At 35.0% G+C, this 21691-nt stretch overlaps 1 protein-coding gene across 5 annotated transcripts in view; it reads left to right on the plus strand.

Annotated features, from left to right (window-relative positions):
• The window catches only part of LOC136833121 (sodium channel protein 1 brain-like), a 564124-nt gene that overhangs the window by 17265 nt on the left and 525168 nt on the right, over nucleotides 1–21691 (plus strand). For 4 of the 5 annotated variants that reach the window (XM_067094770.1, XM_067094772.1, XM_067094774.1 and 1 more), the window contains exon 2: nucleotides 10218–11910. In XM_067094770.1, the coding sequence (XP_066950871.1) occupies nucleotides 10455–11910 (1456 nt within the window). In that variant the 5' untranslated portion in view covers nucleotides 10218–10454. Of the gene's footprint in view, nucleotides 1–9815; nucleotides 11911–21691 lie in introns of those variants that run through there. The other variant, XM_067094771.1, reaches the window with a different exon arrangement.

Consider the following 21691-nt stretch of genomic DNA (forward strand, 5'->3'; position numbering starts at 1 on the left):
GTCTGAAGTTCGTTTTTAACTCGTGTTACGAGAAATTGACAAATTATAGGATGAATATGTACAGGCATGAGTATTTACAATTCATCTGTGTGCATTTATTCATCCAGAGTTGATGTCTCTTTACAGTTCACATGTTTTTGTGTTTATTTATCCAGGTTAAATGTGCATTTACAGTTCGCTTGTGTGTGTGTGTGTGTTTATTTGTCCAGAGTGAACATGCGCGTATAGGTCTTTATAATGTGTTTTCAGATCAAAAATTTCCATCTTGGTACTCGTCTAGTATCAAGTGTTTCACGTAGGTGATCATGAATTATTCTAATCCTGAAACGAATGTGAAGAACTCAGTGAAGTTCAAGGTTACCAGAGGTGACATCCTTTCAGAAATCCTGTGAATGAATGGGCTCTTTGCAATGGTTGTTCTAGCTGGTGTGGTTCCCGGGGAGGAGATCCTTCAGGGATCAATAGAAACCATTTCTATCGTCTCTCGAGTCCCAGGTTCCTTCAAGAATAGGAGAGTCCCCCCCTCCCCCTCTCTCTCTCTCTCTCTCTCTCTCTCTCTCTCTCTCTCTCTCTCTCTCTCTCTCTCTCTCTCCTGGCCCTTACATTCCAGCGTAACTGAATTAAGGTGTGGGGATGGGAAGTCTTGGTGCGCTCCTCTTATGTTAATTGTCGTCTTGAAGCGTGGATGCTGTCTGTCTGTAGCTAGGAGACGTGATGTATGAGAGCAAATGAGTGACTGAGTCGGAAGAAAAGAAAATAATAAAGACGAGTGACTGTTCTTAATAAGAGGTCAGTTTTTCATTTCCTTTGTAATAGCAAGGAGATATTCACGGAATCTTTGTGATCTTTTGTATTTGTAGTCAAGAGATATTCCTAGAAGTTATCCGCCTCATGATTGCGTTTGTAGTTGGAGAGCATTGTTCTTGAAGAGAACTTGATAAAGAAAAAGAGCGGCAGACATTTTATTTCAAAGTATCAGGGATCATTATGCAATCAGGAACCTAAGGACAAAAGAAGAGTACCAGTAATTCAGTGTCATTGGAAAATTGATGATCAAGCTCGTGGAACTCCGGAGGCACAGGGTGTTGCGCCTAGATGTGTTAAAAGTTTTATCAGAGTCAATTTCACTTGTCATTTTCAAGCGAGAACTGTCCCTTCCTTTCTGTAGTTAAGTCATAGCATTCACAGAAACCTTAATTACTTACCTTGATTTATATGAGGAATACCTGTCTGCTCTTCCGTTGATCTTGTAAATTGTTAATGAATTATATATACCAAGACCTCATACAAGAAACCTTCATTTTCTTGGGATAACTTAAAAAAAAATGATTGTGCAGTAAGCCATGGAATCTTCTTCATGTTCATTTTTTGTTCGGTAACGGGTTGGTTAAATGCTGTGCTTTCAAGTTAACGGCCTAAAACCACCGCTTGATGTAGTAATCATCCTTCTTTGATGTATTACACAAGCAATTGTCAAATAGTCGTCTGCGAGAACTTTAGGCCGTAATTGACATTTTCGCCTTTTTTATTGAATTGTGCGCACATTATGAATAATAGTAGTAATAATAATAAATAAGAATTCACTAATTAGAAAGTGAAAAGGGGAAGCTCAGGTTGAAATATAACCTACAGAGAATCTTTTATTTTTAACTCCTTCAAAAAAACCGTCTCCAATGTCCTTCCCTCTGATGCGTAATTATAACTTTAATAATCAGTTTTTCCTGACAAATTTAATTTGTTGTATATTTCTTGGGGAAAAAAATATGATGTCGAAACATCTGGCGATGAAAATATTCAAAAATTATCTATGAAACTTTGTAAGAGTTTGGAATTTATGCTCGAATATCAGGGGGTAACGTCACCTTGTGCCATTGGAGGGTGAAAGAAAAATAGATTCCGTTATTAATGATCATTTTAGCTAAAGTTTTGGAAAGACTTGTTCTGTTTTCCACATGCATAGGCCTAAAACCGTTTATAATGATTTGAAAAAGATACCCCTGAGCTGGGCCTGGGGGCTATGACATGGTTCCTTCTCCCCCTTCTTGGGAGCCAGAGGGAGTGGAAGCCTCAGATCGCTGCGCTGCTCATTGGGTAATTAGATAACATATTATGATCTCTTAGCATTGCTGAAACAACAGAAGAAATCGTTTATGAAGCGGAAAATTGTCTGCACTTGTATCGTTTATACAAAGTCATATCAAAGCAATCTAGTTTGTGTTATGTTATCACGTAATCAATACGCATTCACGGTAAATGCTGGGCTTAGAGAAATATATTTTTATACTCTAGTAAGTGAAAACTTACGTGTCGTGGTTGTTGGGTCTTGTAAAAGTTGACATTATAGCAGAAATTCATAGGAATCTTCCCTACGATAGCCTTTAATAAACTGGCATTCTGTCTATGATGAATATGTTCTGCATACCTTGAGTAATCTTCTTTAATCAAGGACACTTCCTTGGCGTGCGAATGTCATAGATATTTGTTCTGTGACGCACGACTTTGTTCTCGAAGGGAGGTACATAAAAGAACGTATTTTTGAGAGGAAAGGATTAAGAGGAGAAGCAAAACTAACCTTCCCAAAGAATGTGTGATTTACTTGCCTACAGGAGACATATAGGCTATGTTGTATTGGAAATATTAGTTGTCCCTCTACTTTTAGGAAATAAAGCTGAAGAACTCATCCAGCCGTGAAATAACGTAATGCTATTATCAGATGTTATGTAGCTTACCGTTGTTTATTTTTAAAACCGAGATTTTATAAGATTTGCGTTCTTTCAGTAAATTTAATTCTATTCTTTATTACTTCAACACATTGAACACAAATATTCTGTATGAAAGCTTCAAAAAAAAAAAAATTCGATCTCCAATTTTAACATCTTATTTTGTCGCCTTTTAATTGTAAAATCCTTGTTTTTAAAACTAAAGCGCTTTATATCATTTTAATGTCATTGACATCTTCAAATCTTGTAACTCTAACGTAGTGCATCATTTCAAACCTATATAACATAACACAACTATAAACTCATGTCTTAACAAACTCTCGAAACCCTTTACAATCACGTCATCACAGCTCATAAGGAATTTGATATGACAACACTGTATCTTATCCTTCATTATGTGGTATGTGATATCATCGGAACAGTTTACGATAAATTCATTGGCCATTAGTACCACAAGTGTTCTTTCAGCGCTTCCATATAATCTGTTTTGCCTTTCGCCACTTTGACATTTCCTTCTTAAGGATCCTTAAATTTTGCAACGTTAGTTAATACTGTGCTTTGTTAAAGCACTCTTACTTTTGACCGTGTTCCATTATTAAAACTTAATGTTTTAAGTTGTATGAAGTTGTGAGCATTATAATACTTTCAATTAAGTTTAACACTGCAAGGTTAATTTTAGCACCCTATAATATCACTCGTAGTGTTACATGAAGTAATCTCTTCTTTCCCTGAATCGTTCTCATTTTCACAGTCCTTTTCGAAGACGACCTCTTCACAAACGTAGCCCTTGGATCTGATAGAACCATAATCTCGCAACACTTCAGCAAATCCCTTTAATCCCACATCCGTTATCTTTCAAAACGCATCAGTCCTTTTGACATTCAGTCTGAAAATATAATATAAATGTGACACTCATAAACTATTGGACTTCTGTGTCATCATGCTACAGTTATTTTGCTTTAATCTTTCAGTATCACTTCTTAATTTCATTTATTTTGAACACCATGTGACTTCAAGTTCTCAAAATCTTTAAATCAGAAAACTCTACGGCGTGACAACACTTACACTATTTCTTGCGCCCTGTATTGCACTCCACAATCTAACAACTGTTCAGTCCCACTATCCGTCGTATGATGCTTTAGTATCTTTACAGATTGTTCTTTAACTTCATATGAATAGTTTATTAGACACAAGTGCGCGTTTTGGAAGACAGAACGTTCGCTTACTATATATATATATATATATATATATATATATATATATATATATATATATATATATATATATATATATATATATATATATATATATATATATATATATATATATATACATACATATATATATATATATATATATATATATATATATATATATATATATATATATATATATATATATATATATATATATATATATATATATATATATATATATATATATATATATATATATATATATATATATATATATATATATATTTAAAAAGAAGAATAGGTGTACCTTGCAATACATCAGCCTCGTATGTTCACAATCGAAAGAACATGAATGATATTCTTGTAGTTTATCGTTTTTTTTTGTGTTAATAATGTATATATATATATATATATATATATATATATATATATATATATATATATATATATATATATATATACACACACACACACATTGTTAGTGCAAAAGACAATAATAAATAAACATGAATATCATTCATGTTTTTTCGATTGTGAAGATGAGAGAGAGAGAGAGAGAGAGAGATAGATAGAGAGAGAGGTGATTCGAAGGCAAACCATATCGTGCTCCAATGCATTTTTTATCAACGCCGCGTATGACTTTATAATGAATGTTATGATCGTTACTAATGTAGTGAGCCGGGAACCATTCCATGCATACAGTAGGGGCCTTGTGCATTCAAAGGCTGTTGAGAGAAATTGCGAGGACTACCTTTTATTTCAAGAGCTTGCAGGGAAAATCTTAAAAAACCTGCCATGGGTTGACGAACATCGCACGAAAAGACCGTAACACCGGTCTACTTACGACGTCGTTTATCAAGTCTTGAATTGCGCTGAAAGTGTTGCAATTAATGGAGATCCCGGGCTGCAGTGAAAATTATGAAACGAGAAAATTAAAGCCCGAAATTGAAGTTTATGCGTCTCGTGTGCGAGTCCATTTCTCATTAGGAGATTTGTCTCTCTTTTTAATGTGAGCTGAAAGCGCAAATTCTGCTGCAGTCGATCATTTTTTGTATCACATTGTAAGCAGATTTAAAGACAGGTAATGTCAGTGTAAAGTTATTCGTGTATGAAATTTATTTTCCAGTGTAAGAAACGCCATTAATAATGACTCGTTTCATGTAGGTTTGCTTTTAACTGGAAATGAGCACCGACGTGTAGCTTCAGATTTCATCAGCAGAATGATTAAGAAGTTACCTATAGTCTGATAAAATTTAAGAGCCAGTTAGAGCATAGTATTGCAGTTGTTGTTGATGATGGTGAGATCAAACAGAATCCATCAAGATATATATATATATATATATATATATATATATATATATATATATATATATATATATATATATATATATATATATGTGTGTGTGTGTGTGTGTGTGTGTGTGTGTACAGCAAGTACAGCATTTGCTTCCATTCACATTTGAAGCAGCTTCCTGAGTGACGCTTAAGAATTCCCTGGAAAGATATAAAGAAAGTGCCTCATGCTACAGTTCATTTCACAGAACCATTGTGAGATTTCTCCATCGAGCAAACAGCTAGCTGGTAACTTTTAGCTATAACCGTAATGGTTCAGTTGCTAGCATGAATTATATGTTAGCGGATAGCAATTCCGTATTCAACGGTTAACAAAAATATAGGTCTGAAGAAGGAAATGGAACATTCTGTCTTTCGTGGTGCATGGTGGTGCTTTTCTGCGTCAAAAAGAATGGGTTGCTGGTTGTGCTGCACTGTTGTGTGAACAGAAAGACTTAATAATGTTTATTTGTGACATTGATTTCGCCTGTGAACTATTTCCATAATGAGTTGATCATGGCTCTCTCTCTCTCTCTCTCTCTCTCTCGTGATTAATCTGCGCTAGATCGGATAACGAATAAAGGCTCATTCTGAATGTTTTTCCAGGTACTGTCTCTTTTGTATTCCTAACTGTTCCTCTAAAGAGGCCAACTACTTTCTTTCGTCTTTTAAGACCCTCTGAGGGACAGTTAAATGGGGAACTTCCTGATAAAATTCAACAGCGACTGAGTTCGATCAGTGATTTAATATGCAGATACGGTCCTACTTTTTAAACTTTGGAACAAGGGAATTTGTAAAAAATATTCGAACAGTTTTCACGTCTAATTTGGCCGTGTTCAAGTTTTAATTTTAGTTAGCAGATAATAGGAAACTATAAGGATTCTATACTACATAACCCAGGGTTCGCAAATATTCGCTGGCCGGAGGGAACTGTAATTCGTCCATACTGAATGACTGGGAGAGTTAGCGATTGTTTGTAGGTTGTCCATGCTACTTAATGAGAGATCATATTTAAGGTCAACGGTTATGGCCTGGTTTTAGGAAAGGATGAGTCGTTCATGTTACAGAAGGGAAAGATGAAATCTACACTCACGCCGTCTTGAAAGTCATTCCGATGGACAAATGGATCCTTTAAAGAAATATTAAGCCTTATGGAAACAGGGCCGAAACAGAAAACCGAGGGTTAGTGAGTGATAGGAACTTGCTACAGACCTGACGTGTCTGACGCAAGTTGCAACCGGAAAAATAAGGCTGAACAGCCATCGGAAAAAAAAAAAAAAGAGACTGGTCGAATGTTAAGACATATTTGAGGAGGGACATTGCTTTTTGTTAGTGTTGTTGAATCTCTTCTATTTCAATTTTTCTTCGTTTCAGTGAAGATTCCTAGGTCACAATATTTCTTGTCTTATTTTGTCTTGAATAATGGTAAGCCGGCCGAGTTAGGAAAGCTATATAGGGAAACAAACAAAGAAATAAATACTTTTCAGTCACGTAAAGTAAACTTGGGAGGGGGAGAAGCTTGTGAAAGAGCGAGGACTCGGGGCGATGGGAGGAGACCAGTGAGTGACGAGAGGCGGAAACGAAATAACTGCAGCTTTCTACTCAGCGCCAGATATCGCTTTTTTTTTTTTTTTACACAAGGAATTTCTTGTCTAATTCTTAAATTGATATCAAGCAAAAATTTTTACCATTTTTGATCTTCATCAAATATAGCCTGGTTTCTGATCAACGACAGAAATTGCCAGTTTCTGTTCGACTTGATGAGTTTATATCGATCTCTGCAACATCGGTTATTACCCCGTGTTTGTTTAGCCGAGTTTATTTGATTTCCTGTGTGTTAGCTTGTTTCGTCTTATCAAACGAAAGGAGTCATTGAAACGAAATAATAATGCTGCAATGCCGTGCTTAGTTCAGTCACTTTATTGAGGTTTTTGATGTCCGAAGCATAACTTAGATGCGTTAATACATCCAACCACTATTGTAGCTTTCAAAAACCATTATAAGAAGACCAAGATGATAATCAAGCAAGAAAAGATGAAGAAGTAAAAATATATAGACCAGATTCACAAGTATTGGTTATTTTCTCTGGGGTTTTAATCCTGTGGCTAATCTTAAGCCCTCACAGGCGTTCAAAACACAAGTAACATTTGATGTGAAATATCAGAGGAATTGGAAGAGGGTCATGTCTCATTATTCTTCTTGAAATAAAATTGATAGATTAATAGCATGCACACGTACAAAGAACCACTGCAGTGAGATACTGTTCAGTGAATATATTAGGCGTCTTCGTTTCATGGATATGTATAAGAAGTAAATTGCTTATTCAAGATAGCAATTGGACTGTAAATATATGTATATATGTATATATGTATATATATATATATATATATATATATATATATATATATATATATATATATATATATATATATACTATATATATACTGTATATTTATATGTTTGTGTGAGTATCTGAATCACGAGAATATTTTATATGTATATTATATATACCTATAAAATATATATATATATATATATATATATATATATATATATATATATATATATATATATATATATATATATATATATATATATATATAGTGTATGTGTGCATTTGTGTGTGATTTTGATATAACGGTTTACTTACTATGCAATACTGTTTTTTTTTCTCAGACAAATTATCTTTCTTAGCATTTACATTTTTTACTTACCTGCACTTGCAATAACAGGTAATACTGGTGTTTAAGTATCCAACGGTGGGGACGTAAAGTACCATTTACATATGTACATGCATAAGGACTATATATATATATATATATATATATATATATATATATATACCATTTATATATATATATATATATATATATATATATATATAAGGTATATACATAATATATATATATATATATATATATATATATATATATATATATATATATATATATTATAAAAGTCCTGTGTCCTTTAAAAAAATTGGTTTTTTGTATTACTGATAAAACCACGAAAAATAGTAATCTTGTACTGCTGTGCCAGCATTACCCACATCACGACTTGATTACGATTCCTTTATCAACAGCATTATTGTTCTTAATCAAAAATATGTACAAGTATGTAGGTAAGTACATAAGTCCTTGAATATATATATATATATATATATATATATATATATATATATATATATATATATATATATATATATATATATATATATATATATATATATATATATATGTATGAAATTTTTATCACACCGTGATTTATATACTATCATGAAGCTACAAATGTCGTTTAATATCCAATTCACGCTACTTCGGGAATATCTGATGGGGAATTATCACCGAAGGGGAATTTTTAAGTGATCCATTTATCACTTAAAAAATTCCCCTTCGGTGATAATTCCCCATCGGGGATATTCTCAGAATAGCGTGAATTGGATATTAAACGAAATTTGTAGCTTCATTACTGTATATAAATCAGGGTGTGATAAAAATTTCATAATAAGAGTTGCGTGTTCCAAACGTACCAATGAGCTATCATGGTGGAATTGGGTTAATACCGAAGCCAAGTACAATTTCCCCGCTCTCGACAGGTAAATAAGTGCGGCAGGCTCGGCATTAACTTATGCCTCTCTTGGTGGCTCAATGGTTTGACCGTCGAATGGAGTCATTGGAAGGTACTGTGTCGAGGGATCGAGACCCGGCGGTAGCAATCCATTTAACACTTAAAAAATTACCTTTGGTGATAATTCCCCACTGGGGATGTTCCCGAAGTAGCGTGAAGTGGATATTAAATGACGTTTGTATTCTTCTTCTTCTTCTTCTTCTTTTGCTTTTATTCCCATTTTGTATGAAATTAAGCACGATGCCTTCTTTGAAGGATGATTATATATATATATATATATATATTTATATATGAGATATGTTTTTATATATATATATAGTCTGTAACATCCATAAATATATATATATGTCTACACGGATATATATATATATATAGTCGGCTGCGGGTTTGAATATATATATATATATATATATGTTTATCATGATTATATATATATATATATATATATATATATATATATATATATATATATATATATATATATATATATATATATATATATATAAGGGCTTATGTACTTACCTGCATACTTGTACTTAGTGCATATTTCTTATTAAGAACAATTATATTACTGATAAAGGAATCGTTATTACGTCGTGGTGTGGGTAATGCTGGAACAACGGTACAAGGTTACTATTATTCATGGTTTTATTAGTAATATATAAAAAAATCATTTTTCAAAGGACACTGGACTTTTATCACATTCGAGAATTGTGAAAAAAATCGAGTCGACAGCAACAGAAGGAAATTTAAAAGATTTTGCATTTAAATAGCTTAAAATCATTTTGTTGTCTCAAAGCATTTTTAGTATATCTTTGTGTTTCCAGAACTGTAGGATTTTTTTGTGTGAATGCTTTTAGACATCAAAGTATTCCAGGCTGTTTGATATATGTTCTGGGTGTTCATTGCCGTCATGATGGTGTGCCTTGCCAAATATAAATAAGGGAACGAGGGTTTGTTAACTCGTCCAAGGGGTTGCCTGAGTAGGGGGAGGGAAGCGTAGGTAAGGAAGTCACTTGCCGAGCGTATAGTAAGTAGTGTAGCGTGATCCGTAAGTATGCAGCCGTGTTGATATTATGCGAGTCGCACTTCTGCCCACCTGGATACCTACACACTGTGCGCCTCGCCGCCTCCTTGACCCAGGTGTCAGTTGCTATCTGTACACCGAGTAGACAGTGACTCAGCGGGAGAACAGTCCTTTTTACAAAGAATATCGATTATTTAGGATTTCAACAGTCTCTTGGTTGTTTCTAAAACATGTTCTGTGTGTATAGCTGAAAATCTGAAAAATGCGACAAGAAGTGGTTTGTTTTGCATAACCGTAATTTTTTTTTTCTGTAAGTTGCAGGTTGTACTCTTCTCAGTCTGTGAAGTGTTGTAGCCCAGTGGAAGGAGACAGTTGAATTTGTTTTTTTATACTATGTTGTTGTGTGTTTGTTAAATGAGCATAATAACTCCGAAGGTGGCCTGTGAGGATGATGGCGTTGCATGGGTTTTGGTGCTCGTAGTCACTGATTAACTGCTGTAGAAGGAGTGGTGGCCGTGCCGCGTTGAGAGCGATGGCCCAGCAAAGGTCGTCATGTCCCATCGGCGGAGTAGTAGCCTGACGGGCAGTGCCAAGGTGTGTGACATTCGCACCTCCGCCCAGCAACGGACCGCCAAACCCCCGCCCCTTCTCAAGGCCTCAAGTCTCGACGTCGGAGGAGAGCATGGCGGCGAGGGTGTGGCCGCTGGTCCCAGCAATTGTGGCGGTGAATTTGATGATGGCGGCTCCCGTAGCCGCCTGGCTCACTCCGCTGTGTTTACCGCCGCCCGAAATGCCTACTCAGCACTTGAGTCAAAGGGAGGTTCAATTATCAATCGCTTCGACTCTGAACTGGACGAATTGGAACATGGGGCCTTGGTCCAAACGGCGAAGGCGACGGTGCAAAAGGCGGCCATCGTTATCGAGAAGCCGGTAGGACGTATTAAGCAGAGTAAGTTTGTCGAGGAAGTGAGTGGAGTGATCGAAGAGATCGAGAAGAATGAAGTGGTGCAGGCTGTCAGTGGCAGGGCCCGTCAGGCCTACATGTATGTGGAACCCATCGGAGAGAAGATCCTGGCTCGGGTGGGGAGTCTCGACGCTGATGACAAGGATGAAAGGGTGCAATTCGTCATACCTCCCTCAAGCAATCGGGCTCCCCTTAGAAGAGTAGAAGATTATAAGCCTAGACCTATTTTAAGACCTTATGAGATAGATTTTAGACCCTTCCCTGACGAGCCCAGATATAGAGACCCCAGTCAGTATGGTGCACTTGTACAGGAAGATGTTCCCCGGATTCAGGTGTCTGGTGAAGATGGAAGATGCTCCGTCCTGTCTCAAGGTAGTGATAATTTGCTCAAGGTCAAAGCTCCTGACCAAATCAGTATAGTGTCCGCCACGGATTCTGAGAGACAATATGAGATCGTGCGTCCCAATAAGTTTTACCGTACACCTCCTTGTCCCCCACCCAAGCCTAGGCATAGACGCTCGTTAGAAGTGAGAATATCCAGTAGTGGTGTGAAAACGTCGCTCGTCGACGAAAACTCTGAAACACGTAGGTTGATAGGAAACGATGAGAGGAAAGGGGACTTGAACAGGTCGGTGAGGTTTTCAGAAGCTGCCCCAGGGGACTCGGACAGTGAACCCAAGAAAAGTCCTAATTCCGGGGACAAGGACCAATCTACTCTAGGCGTTAGGACAGTAGTAGACGTGAAGGAGAGAAGGCCTGCGCTGAAGGATACTAGAGCGCAGGATTCCATTGATAAGAGGAACTCTGACTTGGATGTATGTGGGGAGGATGAACCTCTGGTTCCTATTGCTGAGAGCTTTGAAGGATGTAGCATAGCTGAGATTCGGCAAAAGTTGAGAGAACTTGATTGCAACGTTGTCGTTATCAACGGCAAGACATTTTATGTGCCTAAATCCGCTGTGAAGGAATCCGAGCAGGAGGTTTATGGTGGAGCCTCAGCCTTCTTCGAAGCCTCCCAATCCATTGACTGGGCAACTGTCAAAGGTATAATATATTTTATAATTATGTTTCATCCTCAGAAAAATCAGTACTTTAAAGCTTTAGAAATTGATTCATATGACAGTGTTCAGAGGTAAAAGATTCCACAGAAAGATTCTAAAAACAAACTATATAGAATTTTAAATAAAGAAGCATAGGCAGGCCCAAAAATGTAGAGGTTAGAGCAATAGATGCATGCCAGCCAGAGTTATTTCCTTTCATGTATTCTTTTTTTTATATCTGACATGGCTTCAGTAACTTGAATATTGTATTGTAGTCGATATGATTTGAAGTTATTTTATTTTCTCTATTCCCCGACAGTCTGCTGACTTTTTCCCCTTTTAACAAACCTCCGAAACTAACCTGAAGCCTGCAGTGTGTATGTATATATATAATATTTTAATAAAATAGAAAGCATATTTTTTTTAGTTAGATCGGTAATGAAACCCAATATTAAAAGTAAAAAAGATGCCCCTGCTGCAACTGAAACAAAAGATGGAAAGTTGGTATTCACTTGGGAGGGTACATTGTATTTCGTTCATAAGAAACTAAACGTAGAACAGTCAGCAACTTTTTTGAGGAGAGCATGTGAAGAAAGCGGTATGTGTATATATATATATATATATATATATATATATATATATATATATATATATATATATATATATATATATATTATTATATATATATATATTATTCATATATACATATTATAATTTATATGTATATGTATAATATACATACATATATAAAAATGGTTTTTAACGGAAACTCAAATGGAATTCTTCATGTCGCTTTATTTGGAAGTAACATTTGATTGCCCTGACCAGTATCTATGTTACTGTAAGGGAAAACGAGGAAACATTTGCAACATCGTCTTGTGAACCAAATATTATTCTCAACAAGGAATTCTCATCTTGTTATTTGGCAGTGGAGTTCTGGCTAGTTTCTCTCTCTCTCTCTCTCTCTCTCTCTCTCTCTCTCTCTCTCTCTCTCTCTCTCTCTCTCTCTCTCTCTCTCTGTTTGTGTACTTTAACATACAACATTTTATCCTTGATGAAATGCAGCGAAGTATGTCTACAGACATCAGATCTCTTTTCCAATGACAACATAGAAAATTATTATAAAATATATCTTTCACTGCTATATATTTTACAAGAAGCTCTCTTTATCGGTGTCACATTCTGAGAGGATTGCGTCTGTCCCACTTCAGCCTTTCATGTAAATATGACCACGTAGTTCCATCCTTCATAAAACGCCGTGGTCCATGTGCCTAACCTGCTTCAAAGGGAGGTGTATCCTTTTAATACTTATTATATAATCTTTCACTGAATAAATGCGCCTTTAAAGCAGAAATTATCTTAGGAAAGATTTATAAAGGAATGACGATTTAATAAAGCTTCTGAGCAATCGTGTTCTACCTTGCTGTACAGCTATTTGTAATCTATACCAGCAGTAATATGAAAGGATGTCGATGACAAACTCTCTCTCTCTCTCTCTCTCTCTCTCTCTCTCTCTCTCTCTCTCTCTCTCTCTCTCTCTCTCTCTCTCTTTAATGATTACAAATTTTTGGTCAGCAAACCAGTTGTTATTGAAGTTTCATAACTTTGCTTAGTACATTGAAGTTAGAAAATTATATTTGAAGATTAATGCACTCATTCCTAACAGAAATACTATATACACACTATACATAGTATATTTTAAATATGACTATTGTTATCATTATTTGTATGGACATGCATTCCTGTAAACCAAACGAAAGGGCCATGATTTTTCCTAGTTAACTTCCACGGATTAGAAGTCTAAAATAAATATGACGGTCACAATGAACAGGACAAATAAGAACAGCATTGACGTAAAAGTTGTTATCAGCAATCAATGAAAATTATGAGATAATTTTCCTTGTAGAACAAGCAAATACAACAGCAAATACATCTAAAGTGGGGAAAATGAAAGCGAAGAAAGAGGAGTGAATGTACCCTTGTCCTGGGGAGAAGAGAATGTTTCTAAAGGGAGAATAATTCTAAGATACGTCTGTATTGAAACTATACATTATATTCTCTATAATTTCTTCTTGAAGTGACTCTGCAGTTAAAAGGAATTATAATTATAGTAATAGTTTTCTTTCAATATTTTACTCCAAGGAAAGAACCAATTAGGCAATAACTAAGTCCTGAACAAGAATTTAGAAAAATATATTCATGATCAGGAGATCGTAAACCATGGTTCCGTAACCATGACATTTTTAAAGGGAACAGCTTCATGCTCAGTTCTTAACGAAAAGATAGTCCTCACTCCTAAAATAGAGGAAGAAAGAAATCCCCTAAGGGTAACGAGAGACTTGTATTGGAGATTTTATCCAAAGCGACTCAAGTTAAGTGAGATTACGTTCATCTGCATATGTTACATGAAGTCATATCACACTTAACCCTGGCTGCCGTTCCTATCACTCTGCCTTCCAAAAGCCTTCGATCTTGGCATCTCGCCTTTTATACTTTTCTCTTTTACTTTTCCGTTATTCCTTGAAGGTACGCGAATATTAGGAAACAAGTTTCAACTTCGAAGCTTTTATGGCTTGTGTGTACACTTAATTTTTGCATTTGTTAACTTTTTCTCTGAGGAGTATATCAAATAGAAACATTTTTTTATCAAATATTTGTATTCGAAAGGGCGTGTATCCAGTAGATATATATATATATATATATATATATATATATATATATATATATATATATATATATATATATATATATATTATTTATTTTCTTGTTCTTTTCTTATTTCCCATTTGAAAATTGCCATGTCAAGCAAGTGAGGTTATTTTCATTCTGATTTCCCCTTTCCTCTAGACCGGATTTTTGAAACCTTATAAGAATCTCCCCGATCTGTGCAGGTATTCCTTCTTGGTATCATCCCTGTAAACATTTTTTTTTTTTTTACCAAATTTATAAGTATTTGATCTCCTTGAATCGTTGACGCACGATGCTCCACTTACGGGTCTTTTTATGCTTCGGAATTTTGCTGTAAAAGAAAAGCTCACTGCAACCTCGTCCTAAAGACCCTCTTACAAAAAAAATTGAGAAACAAGACAAAAATAAGACCAAGACCCCTACCCCTGCTCACCCATTGTCTAGTGGTTCTCTTAAAAAAAGTCATTCTAATATTATGTGGGAGAGGGCTAGAATTTCAGAAGTTTCCGCTGCGTAATTATTCTGCGACTTTTTTTTAACGCCTTGGAAGCGTGGCAGTTCTCGAATTTGTGTTAACTCAACCGCCCCCCTCCTCCACCACTACCCCCCCCCAACCCCCGCGACCCTTCATTTCTCGCCAGTTTTATATTCTTTTTGGTAACGAGAACATTTTACCTAAGATGGAAAGGTTTATGGTCGTAAACTTAGCGTGACGCATTTTAGTTCAGTAGCCAATGGCTTCATTGAAATTAATTGATATTAAGCTGCCTTGTCTCTTGTAGGGTTTATTGCACATACTTTGTGCAAAAAATCAGTGATAACAAACAAAGATGAGATTATTTATTTGATACTGTTTCATTTCATGCCGTTCTTGAGAATGCAGTCTTTATAAATGCCATTTAATATTTTTTATAGAAAATCACAAGTATGAAATTCAGTTTTTTAAGGCATGTAATTCTCCAAAGATAGCTTCGACACCCTTATTATTTTCGGTAGAGCCTAAGTATTTTATTAAGTGTCTGACAAATAAAGAATAAAAGTATAAAAGAAAAACGATAAAATCATCGTCTGGCCAAGCATGAAGACTGTCATAAAATTCAGCTTTTGTCATTGATTTTATCAGTCATTTATTTAGGGCTATTTCTGACGAACTGCCACAGGCGCATGAACCAAACCGACATCCGTGATAATCCGCTATTGAAAGACTGTCAAGAAACATGCCTGAATCCATTTTTGGGGTATACTTCAGTCACTGCTCTTCAAGCAAACCTGATGACGGACTGTCAAGAGTACCGGGTCCTGGTGAGTAAGGTATCTAGTCAGCAAGGTACAAAGGATTAACCAGACCGACAGGCAATTGGGTCAGAAATGCCTTTCATGATTCATATTCTTCCAAAGGATGAGCATGTCTTACAGTGAGGCAAGTAAAAAATCTGATTTCTGAACGAATTACCTGGAAGATAATAAAGACCATAGCACAACAGAGTAGAAGAAGAATTTTTTGAGCAGATTAATACATACCAGGTCTCCTGAGCAAGTACAGGAAACCAGTTTCTTCGAGGGTTTTTACTTTTTCAAGTGATGTATAGAGGAAGAAATCAAATATTACAAAGAAAAACTTCCTCTGTCAATACCCTTCAAGTGGTGCAACAGAATGACAATCCTTCAAGACAAAGGAATCTTTTACAAGAATCAGCCTCCTTCATTGGGCGTAAGAAACGTGGAATCTAATAACCCATAAGAACTATTAAACAATCAATAATCCAGTAAACAAGAACTAATCTAGTTAACTGGAACGAGTATTTTTGGCTCACATCTATTTTGGTACCTGCCTTTTCGTCATATCATCTATTTTTGGTACTAATTCTTTGAAGACGGAAGACGGACTGACTCGTCGCGCAAGTTCCTCTGGACATGTTCTTTCGGGAGCAGCTCTCCAGAGAATATCTGTTTGGCTGTACATTCAGAAGGAAACATGAAATCTAGCAAGGTAAAAGAGCTATTCAATTATCGGAATATTTCAAATGTAGAAAAAAATATCCCTACAAAGGAGAATCCTGAATTTCTCAAAGCAAGTCAGAACTATTCCTGAACCAGTTTCCTTCGGAATTTCTGTCATGCCAAGAAAGACATAATTCAAAAACTGTCCTTGCACTGAAATACCAAACTGAAAGCCACTAAGGCCAAAACAACAAATCGTTTACTGAGTTTTCCGTCTGTGCTAAACTTACAATGTTTATTGCAAATATTTCCCAGAGGACGGTTACTTATTTGTTTAACCGCCAGGCAAAATTCTGTGATTTAGTTTTTCTGAAGTTACTGTTTGCCATTTCCAAATTCGTTTTGAGTATCTGGAATCGCAAGAGGACCGATTTCTAGTGGAACCGAGATTCCCGTCCTTTTCTTGGTGTTCATTACCTCCATTACCGAAAACCATCAGGCAGTCCAGAACGACTGTTTCTGAAGAGTACTCGGAACCCTAATGAATATTGTCTGGCTGCAGCCCAGTCGGTTTGGACGCCGAGCATTTCGGTTTTCCCTTTATCAAGAATGTTGTGATACTACTAGCTGGAGGCTTCCGTTAATTGTTGGCAGTAAGTTATGAAAATGCAGATCAATAGACTCATGAAATACTTTCATTAACAAGATTCAAATATGAGCCTTGGTTTTATAGAATCAATACCGTACTTAATTTGTTGAAGAAGTTATAACAAGACAGTTCTTTAGCAAAGTTCATGGTTTTCCCCTGGGTCTCATATGTGGTCGGTTTTATGTTTCATTTTCTTAGTAGTTCTCTACTTACAATAATGATTTTTAAAGTCTCACATTATATATATTATATATATATATATATATATATATGTGGTCGGTTTTATGTTTCATTTTCTTAGTAGTTATCTACTATACAATAATGATTTTATAAAAGCTATATATATATATATTTACACATATATATATATATATATATATATATATATATATATATATATATATATATATATATATATATATATATATATATATATATATATATATATAATATGTGTATATATTTGTGTATGTATGCACATGTGAGTGTACGTATGCAAAAATGAATGGATGCATAATTAATCGAATAAGTTACAAAAATTCAGGTGATAAATACGTACGTAGTAGAACCTCAGTAAACCTAACATCGAAAACTAGCTACCAAATGTATCACGTAAAATGGAAATAAAGGCCCTTGTTAAATGATGTATTAAAACCAAATAAAACATCAGGTTAGCATTGACTTCATTACAGGTTTCTAGAGATACAATAATCAAGTTGTAAAGCTTAAGACTCAAAATTGTTCAGTAAGGCATTTCATTGCTAATTCACTGATATTTTGACAACTTTAAAAAATATTGTCTTGAAGACTTTCCCAATCTATTCAGTGTCAGTGTTTAAATCCATTTACTGTACATGTGCATATAATGTATCTGATATTAACGTGTCCTGTTCTGTCAGTATTGTTCTTAAACGAGATTAGCGAGTCCTTTATCAGCCAGACCGGGATACTTCTTAAGGCATCCGTTTCATGTTGGGAACATGTAAACACAATCACTGTCTTGTCTGTGAGACTTACCAGTCATGGTATCAGGTGCTTAAGAACACCTAGTCTTGGTATAGTGGAGCAATGTTTGTTTTGGACAATTTTCACAGTGTATGACTGTAATAAATCATTTTCTATTTTGGAAGGCTTATTATTCTTCATAAAATGGAAATTTTTTCGTTTTCTTCGTAGATTTCTCATTTGAAATTTTTGGATAATTCAACTCAGTTCCTCTAGCATAAATTTTGATGAAGTCAGTCCCTATAAATTCACGACAATGATACATATGTATATTCGGCTAAGGCCACAGAAAAATAAAAGAAAGGAGTACCAAGCGCTTTCGTGTTATTTCAACACATTTTCGAGGTACAGTGCTTAAAAACACCGAGAATAGCTAACAAAGTAAACATAAAAGCTGAAAAAATGCCAACACAAACATTGAAAATCCGGTTAAAACCAGTACAGTAGGTACAGAACAGCTCAACAGGTGATTAAAAAGAAACCTCACAAATCTCTTCAACAACAAATGCGTCTAGTTTGTGCATACCCTGGCTTACATTCAGCAAGTCGCCGTGATATTTAATCAAAGCAGAGTCAATAACATTTCTACAAGTAATATTGTTGACAATATAAAACAACCTTTTTCCCCTCCCAGTTAATCATATGATTAAAATTATAAATGAGTAAAAATAGAGCATTCGACATTTGACCCGTTCTCACACTATATCTGTTGTTTAATTCTTGTCTCCAGTCCCTTCCGAGATATTCCTACGTAAAAAACACTTGCAATTCATGCAGGGACCCTGTAAATGCAGTCCTGAGAAACTCTGGGAGAATTCCTTATTAGTAGGTTTTTCAAGGTATTTGAAAATTTAAAAAGAACACCAATATTAAAATCCTTGCAAAAACTTGGAACCCTACATAGGAGATCTCTGTATGGTAAAATAAGTACATTTTGATTGTTAAAAGCCACTGTTGTAGTTTTTCAGCTTTTTTGTTTACTTGTGAAAGATATTCTCGGTGTTTTTAGCATTGTACTTCGAAAATATATTAAAATAACACGAAAGCGCTTGGTACTCCTTTCTTTTATTTCTCCTGTGGCCTTAGCTGAATATATTGTCACGCGCTATTTAGTGACATATAAACATATACAGTATATATATATATATATATATATATATATATATATATATATATATATATATATATATATATATATATATATATATATATATATATATATATATATATAATATATATATATATAGATATATATATATATATATATACATACATACATACATACATACATACATACAGGTGTGTGTAGTTATATGTGTGTGTGCGTAGAATTGATTATAAAACTTATGATTTTGATAAGTATTACTCACTTTATAATCAACTTCCATTATCGGTTAGACAGTTTCATATGAAACTTCATCTTTTTCATTCCGTGGAACTGCTTTTAACCCTACCTAACAGGCTGCGTCAGAAGTTTATGACTAATATCTCACTGTAATGTACACAGGCTTAAGACTTTGGCCATCTTGTCCCAGCCTTATGGGAGTCTTTGCTCACCGAGGGCGCCTTAAGACAGGAGAGCAAAAAAAGAAAGTGAGAGATTTTAAATCCTCCGCAAAATCTTATCTTATCTTTGAGGATAACGAGAGCAGTTTCTCATACATCCTACCCCGAAAGATTTCTGGGTGGGAGAAGGTTCCCGAGATTTTTGTCTTTACCAGTTGGCTTTGTTGTTTTATTCACTGGTCTATTCACAAGAGATTTGGAGAATGGTTTGGTGTTACCATTTGGGACTTAGCGAGCGAACTTGATTCTGAGGAAAAATTTACGAACGACCTTCAGCTTGAAAAGAAATGAAAAGAAGGCAATTGCCTTTTAAGATATATCCACTGGCAATCTTTTCTTTTTGTTGAGGCCCCGAGAGAGATTATTTCGCTCTAAGACAGACACCGAATCGAAAAAATCTCTCTCTCTCTCTCTCTCTCTCTCTCTCTCTCTCTCTCTCTCTCTCTCTCTCTCTACATTATTTAATGGTATGTTGGTTGTGAAAAGTTTCCCAGCTACACACGCAGAATAGAAAAAGTTATTTTAAACTGCAAGGGCATTTTGAACGGACTCGTTGTCATGTATACAAGAGTCATCGTTAATAGAATATTCAGCAGTATACAAACATTCACTCATTTTTGAACTGAAAATACATTGCATGTTTAATAATCGATAAGTCTTGCTTAATAAATGATTCAAGACGATCTTTGTCTAATTATTATAAGTCTTCGAGGTACTGGTCAGTAGGTAGTTTTTCAAAACGTCATTTGAAATTGATGTAAATTATGCGAAAGTCATAATGCCTTTTGATATTTTACCGGTAATGGCAATAAGACGGTTTTATTGTTGCATATCAGTGGATGAGAATAGCATCTTTAGTTTTACTGTAAGTGGTTAGGAAGACTGTTCCTCTATTTTCGCCAGAAGTGGAAGGAAAGTCTTGAGTTTTTCGAAAAAATAGTGAAAAGTGCTACTTAGAAAAATCACTTATAGAAATGAAAATTTAAACCTGAAATTGTTCATAGTTACCCTTCATTTTTTTCTGATAGTGGTTATAAATTTAGTCTCAGAGCGTCGAAACTCTCATAATTCTAACCGTAATTATAAGAGAAGGGAATAAAACCAGATAAGACAAATGAACAAAATACTATTAAACCTTTTGCATCAGTTGCAGTTGGGTCTTCATGCCGTCTTCTCATTTTCTAAACTGCTCCTTTCCCATTGAGATTTAGCAACTCTTGAGTTAGATTAAGTAATTTTTTTTTCTTTTTCTCCTGTTGGTCTGTATGCATCTGTTTCTATAACATTAGCAAGGAAGAGAAGTGAAAGCCTTTTTGTAGGCAGTATAGTTTCCCAGTGTGCAAAAACAGAAGAAATTAGAAACACAAATGCTGAACTATTTTCAGAATCATCAGAACATTTATTTTTATTCATTTATTTATCGCCACATTTTGCTCTTGAAACCATTGGCAATGTATCTTGAACCTATACATGTATGATGGAGTGATTCGGTAATGCAGGTGCTTATGTATTTGTTTCCTTGCTTGAAATTGGTTTTATTTGTTGAATTTGTTGGAAGGAGAGGGCCTTTCATTCAAGGAACTGAAGTTACCATTATACTGTTGTTATAAGAGAAACTTGAAAGCAAACCTAAAGTTCCATAGAGTAGATTTGCTTAATGGTTAGTGTTTTTTATTTTGTATAATATTTCCATTGGTGATGGAATTAAGGTAAATGTTTATTAAAGGTGGCCTTGTAATGGTAGCAGAAATTATAGAAAGTTACTTTCATTTCAAGAAACAACACTGTTTAAAGATTTTAAGGAAATAAGAGAGTCACCCATGCCATATTTAGGAAAAGGGTTGGAGGAAATGTTTCTTATTTTTTTGTTTCCTTTTAAGTATGGTTTAGTTTTGAAAATTTACTTTTGCCTCTTATGAAACTTTTCATGGCTGTC

The sequence above is a fragment of the Macrobrachium rosenbergii genome, chromosome 51 (genome assembly GCF_040412425.1).
Source record: "Macrobrachium rosenbergii isolate ZJJX-2024 chromosome 51, ASM4041242v1, whole genome shotgun sequence".
NCBI classification, from domain to species: domain Eukaryota; kingdom Metazoa; phylum Arthropoda; class Malacostraca; order Decapoda; family Palaemonidae; genus Macrobrachium; species Macrobrachium rosenbergii.